This window comes from Mesitornis unicolor, unplaced genomic scaffold (assembly GCF_000695765.1).
Source record: "Mesitornis unicolor isolate BGI_N332 unplaced genomic scaffold, ASM69576v1 scaffold20014, whole genome shotgun sequence".
NCBI classification, from domain to species: Eukaryota; Metazoa; Chordata; class Aves; order Mesitornithiformes; family Mesitornithidae; genus Mesitornis; species Mesitornis unicolor.
Genome location: NW_010182441.1, coordinates 160 through 5,203, shown reverse-complemented (window position 1 = coordinate 5,203; position 5,044 = coordinate 160). Strand labels below are relative to the sequence as shown.

General features: G+C 51.6%; 1 protein-coding gene across 1 annotated transcript in view; it reads left to right on the top strand.

Annotated features, from left to right (window-relative positions):
• MTMR14 (myotubularin related protein 14) overlaps positions 1 to 3,947 on the top strand; it is a gene marked incomplete at both ends in the record, with an annotated part of 15,888 nt that extends 11,941 nt beyond the window's left edge. Inside the window, 3 exons of the mRNA XM_010183778.1 lie at positions 327 to 376; positions 509 to 647; positions 3,771 to 3,947. Coding sequence (XP_010182080.1) covers positions 327 to 376; positions 509 to 647; positions 3,771 to 3,947 — 366 coding nt within the window. The remainder of the gene's footprint in view (positions 1 to 326; positions 377 to 508; positions 648 to 3,770) is intronic.
• Positions 3,948 to 5,044: the final 1,097 nt, after the last annotated feature.

Below are 5,044 nucleotides of genomic sequence, written 5' to 3'. Positions count from 1 at the left end.
AGCTCCATCGGGGGACCGGGGTGGCTGATTTTTAGCTGGCTGCTAAATGTTAACCCTTTCCCATTTCAGGAGGGGCAGAAAGAAATTGAACCCACCCTGGAGGCTCTGGATAAGCACGTGTCTGCCTGCAGCCTGTTGCCAGGCCTCTCAAAGCACAGGGTGTGCAGGCTGGGACTGTTAGGAGGGGTGGATACCAAACACTGGCCCCCATCCCCTCCCCTCTGCCCCTGCACAGCTAACTCCCCACTGCTCCCATCCCACTGCTATGACCACCCTCCACACAATGCTGAAACATAGCTGAAGTAACCTTGTGTTTCCTTCCCCAGAAGGAAGAGTTTGCCACCTGGCTTCACCCTGGAAGAGATCTGCATGCTCAGTGAGTGCCGAGCACCAGCACCCCTGGTGCTGGTAGTGGTTGATCACTTGGGGGTTTATCACTTGGGGGTTTGGGTTCACATCAAGGTGACTACAAGCTGGTCTTCGGGTAACTCTATTTTCTTTTCTCTAGAGCAAAGAGACCGAGGCAGCACTACAAGTCTGAGCAGCGACTTCTCCCTGGGGATGGAGAGCTCCCCTGGAGCAGCTGGGAGCTTCACCTATGAAGCGGTGGAGCTGATGCCAGCAGGAGCACAGGCTCAAGCAGCATGGTGAGGAGATAACCGCTCAGTGGGCTGCAGAGCAAAAGGGGCAGGCACTGAGCACGGCAGAAAAGGTCTTTCTGAAGTCTCTGACCCTCCAGGTCTGCTCTCTGTGGCTTGGGTTCCTTACAGCGGAGTGAGGAATATGGCTGTCAGAGGCTTTGCTGCAAAAATTGGGGACCACCCCATGTTAAAGCCTTGTCAGCTTCTGTGGGGATGCTCCTGAAATTTGTCCCCTGATGAAAGTAAGGCAGCTTTGCTTCATTTTTCCCAGCTCCGCTGTTAAACTTCATCCAGAATGGATTTCATTACTTTCAAGAGATGGTTCCAAACTACCAGAAAAATGACGTTTGGTAGCAGCCTCTTCATGGAAACAAAGTGGAGACAAAGTTGAGCTGCCCTAAAATGAAACTTAGTTGGTTTGTGGAAGAGATCGTACAGGGAGGTGTCTGCAGTTAGTGGAAGGTGGGCTGGGTGGCCTAGAATCCCCTCCAAACTTTAGCCTCTCCAGCAGCACAAGGTGTGTGAGCTGAGAGCAGGTTGCTGCCTGCAGGTACTTCTGGAGGAGAGTATTAAATTCTCGGTGCTCCCTGGTGACAGAGGGTCACACAGGACCCGCCTGGGGATGCAGGTCGCCGTCTGGAAGCAAGGACCAGGGAAGGTGTCTGCTGCTCTGGGACGGGCGTTGTGCTTGCTTGTGGAGCTTCTGGTGCTGTTTGGGGATTTCAGAACCTTGCTGTAGGGTTGCCCCTCTCAGTTTAATTTTTCTCTCCTCTCCCTCAGCACATGTGGAGATGCTATTTTATATTGCAATTATTTTAAATTAAATCTGGGTTGTGCTGGAGGCAGTTGGAAGTCCTCTGGGATTAAGCCTGCAGCCATGCTAGTGGCAGGCGGCTCCTTGGGGCACCAGCCTCTCTAAAGCACATTAAGATTCAATTTATAAAATGCTGAAGAGGGGAAGAGACAATCTTCCTGCAGAGTCACAAAATGGAGATGGGGAGTCCCAAACTGCGTTTGCCAAGTGATCAGCGCAGAGTCCTCTCTAACACACAGAGCCTGCCTATTCACAGCAAAGTGACTGCAGCAAGAAGAGAACAACTTCCCACTTGCCTGGCTGTAGGGGAGTAAACTGGGAGCATTTACATTGCTCTGAGTGCTCAGGACATGCAGATTAGATCCTGCAGCACAAAACCTACACGTGATTTTCACAAGATGTGAAGTGTCCAAGGCATGCGGGAAGAGATCTGCTGCACTTGTGAGTACCAGGGCATGATTTTGTGAGGCGTTTCCTAGCTCTGGTTGGCTTTCATTCCTGTTGGAGGCATCAGCCTGTGTTGGCGTTAGTTGCTGCTACCACGGTGATGGTTCAGGCCCACTCTGTGGGCATGAGCTTTGGGAAGGGAACAGGTATGGTTGCTACAAGCTGGGTGAGCTGGGCCCTGCATAGTGTGAGAGAGGAGAGGAGGGGATGTCCTTCCTTGTGTTGTCCCAAAAACAGGGGGCCTCAAGGTCTCCTTGCAGGAAGACGCATTTGGTTTTTAGCTGCACACGCCTGTTTTCTGCAGGCTGTGCTTGGAGATGTTGGCAGCTATGATAGCATGAGATAAATACTGCTGGAGAGAGGCTGTGGTGTGATGTTTGAGGGTGGACACCCTTCAAGAAGTGAAGAGAGGATATCGTGCTTCCCACTGTACAATGAGCTTGTACTTTAGCTGCACCTGCTGACAGTGCTCGAGATCTCAGTCAAAGCTGAGGTGCTCTTCCAGCATCTTTGCTCCTTGAGTTTGTGTGCTTTAGACTTTTCCTTTTCAGTTGTGCGCCTAGGGAGCTCTTTGTCCAGTTCAGTGTGGTTTTAGAAGGGGAAAATTCTTGGGACTCTTTCCAGGAAAAAGAAAAATCTGAGGTAAGAAAAAGTCTTCTGAACGTGGAGCAGCAGTGATGTGAATTAGTCCCAGATATGTGTGCCTGTTTGGCCTGTAGCTGGATGGTACTGTAAGCTAAGCCTGATGCAGCAGTGGACAGTGAATCACGCCTGAATCTAGAAAAGCAGCCAGAGCAGTTCAGAGCTGGCAGCAGTGACAGGGAGAAGACTGAAATGCATCTGCATCTGGAGCGACTGTCAGCTCTGAGCGAGTGCTCGCAAGTGTAGTCAGTGGTGTCTGAAAGAAATCACTAAAAGGGAAAATAACCCTGGCGTTGTGTCCCTGTCACCCTCATCAGCGCGCACGAACGCCCACCTGGGCTGAGCTCCTTGGCTGAGCCGCTCTGCGGAGTTGAGAGCAGATTGAAATGGTCTTTCCCTGCTGGGAGGCCCCTTGCTTGAGGCATTTTTTACAGCTAGACTAAACAAAGCAATCGCTGTGTGTGTGTGGGCTAATGCATTCTCCTGTCACGTGGCTGGTGAGCTAGAAAAGAAAGGGCTAAGATGGGTTGAGCTCAGTGTACCCCTGTTATTGAGCGGTTATCCCTGACGCATGGTTCCTTCGGAGGGATTTTTTCAGGAGCAAGCACTTGGGGTAAATCCAGCCCATTGTGGAAAGGTTTCCCAGTTGTACGTGGGAAAGGCAGCTTTCTCACTCAGATCCCAGATTTGAGACCGCATCTGGAATATTGCGTCCAGTTCTGGGCCCCTCAGTTCAAGAAGGACAGGAACTGCTGGAGAGAGTCCAGCATAGGGCTACAAAGATGATCAAGGGAGTGGAGCATCTCCCTTCTGAGGAGCGGCTGAGGGAGCTGGGGCTCTTTAGTTTGCAGAAGAGGAGACTGAGGGGAGACCTCATTCATGTTTATAAATATTTAAAGGGTGAGTGTCACGAGGATGGAGCCAGGCTCTTCTCGGTGACAAACAATGATAGGACAAGGGGTAACGGACACAAACTGGAACACAGGAGGTTCCACTTCAATTGGAGAAGAAACTTCTTCTCAGTGAGGGTGACAGAGCCCTGGCCCAGGCTGCCCAGAGAGGCTGTGGAGTCTCCTTCTCTGCAGACATTCAAAACCCGCCTGGACGCCTTCCTGTGTAACCTCATCTGGGTGTTCCTGCTCCGGCAGGGGGATTGGACTGGATGAGCTTTGGAGGTCCCTTCCAATCCCTAACGTTCTGTGATTCTGTGATCCTTCATTCCACAGGAGGAAGAGCTGTGCATCATCACCGCAAGCCGTGCTCTGGAGCAGGGCACAGCAGTCTGAAGACAGGCTGCCTTCCACGGGGATGGTCGAAGTGAAGTCCTCCAGCTCCTCCTCATCCACCCATTCTGATAACTTCCTGAGGATTGGAAGCAGCCCACTGGAAGTGCCCAGATCCAGGTGAGATGGGGCAGAGTAGAGCTATTTCTCTGCAAAACAAGTGTCTGGTAAAGGGAGCACAGGGCTGCGCTTGCATTGTTCTGAGGACCGTGGAGCACATGAGTTTGTATCTACAAAGGGGCCTCAGGAGGGCTGTTCCTCTCTAGGCTGACCTTGTGTGAAATGGTGACCATTAAACACAGAACCTCCTGCCTCAGCCCACTTAGAGGAGCGAGGGACTGTGCCAGTAACAGCTCAGTGTTTGTTCTGCCTGTCCTCAGTGCATGCCTCAACTCCACGAGCTCTGGCATCTCTGCATCCTGCACGCTTAGAGCTCACAGCACTTTCTCTGTCAAATGCATCCACGGGGGTTTGAAATGGCTGCGCTGTGTGGGGGAGGAAGCCTTTCAAACCACACAGACCTCGCTCTGCATCTTTCCTGTCCCCGTTTCCACCTGCTGACCTTCCCGACACCGCAGGGGTGGAAAAACTCTGGGTGCTGGTGGCAAGCAGAGGTAGAATCTGCTGGGAGCAAGCTGAGAGCGCTGTGCCGGTGCAAAGGATTTCACCCGGAAGGCCGTGCGTTCCTGCTGGGCAACTGGGGAACAAGGACCCTGGACCGGAGCCTAATCTCATGCCATGACAAAGGATCTTCTGGCACCCTTCTGGAGCCGGGTGCTGTGGTAGGGCAAAGCAGAGTAGGGAGCGAGGCCAGGGAAGAAAGAACAGAGCCTGTGGAGCAAACGCCATGTGCTTAGGCCAACAGGGGATAAAGAGCCTCTTAGATAAGAGGTTGCTGTTAACAGCATCAAACGCTTGTGTAGTCTCTGCAGGTTTTCCGATGAGTCTTTTTCCAGTGATTCCCTTCAGGAGCAGCCACCAGCCAAATTTTAGTACTCCCTTATCACATGGAAAATAAAATGACAAACAAGTAAAGCATTGAAAATTTATGAGACTTTCTTAGCAAGTTTCTCGATTCCAGAGAAAATCTGTCTGACGGTTTTCATAAATGATGCGAACTGCTCTCCCCAGGGAAAGAAAGAGATCAATTGGATGTTTCTGAGTTGTTGCTGGGACACACCTCTCCATTCTCTGTAAGATCAAACAAATTCCCCAAG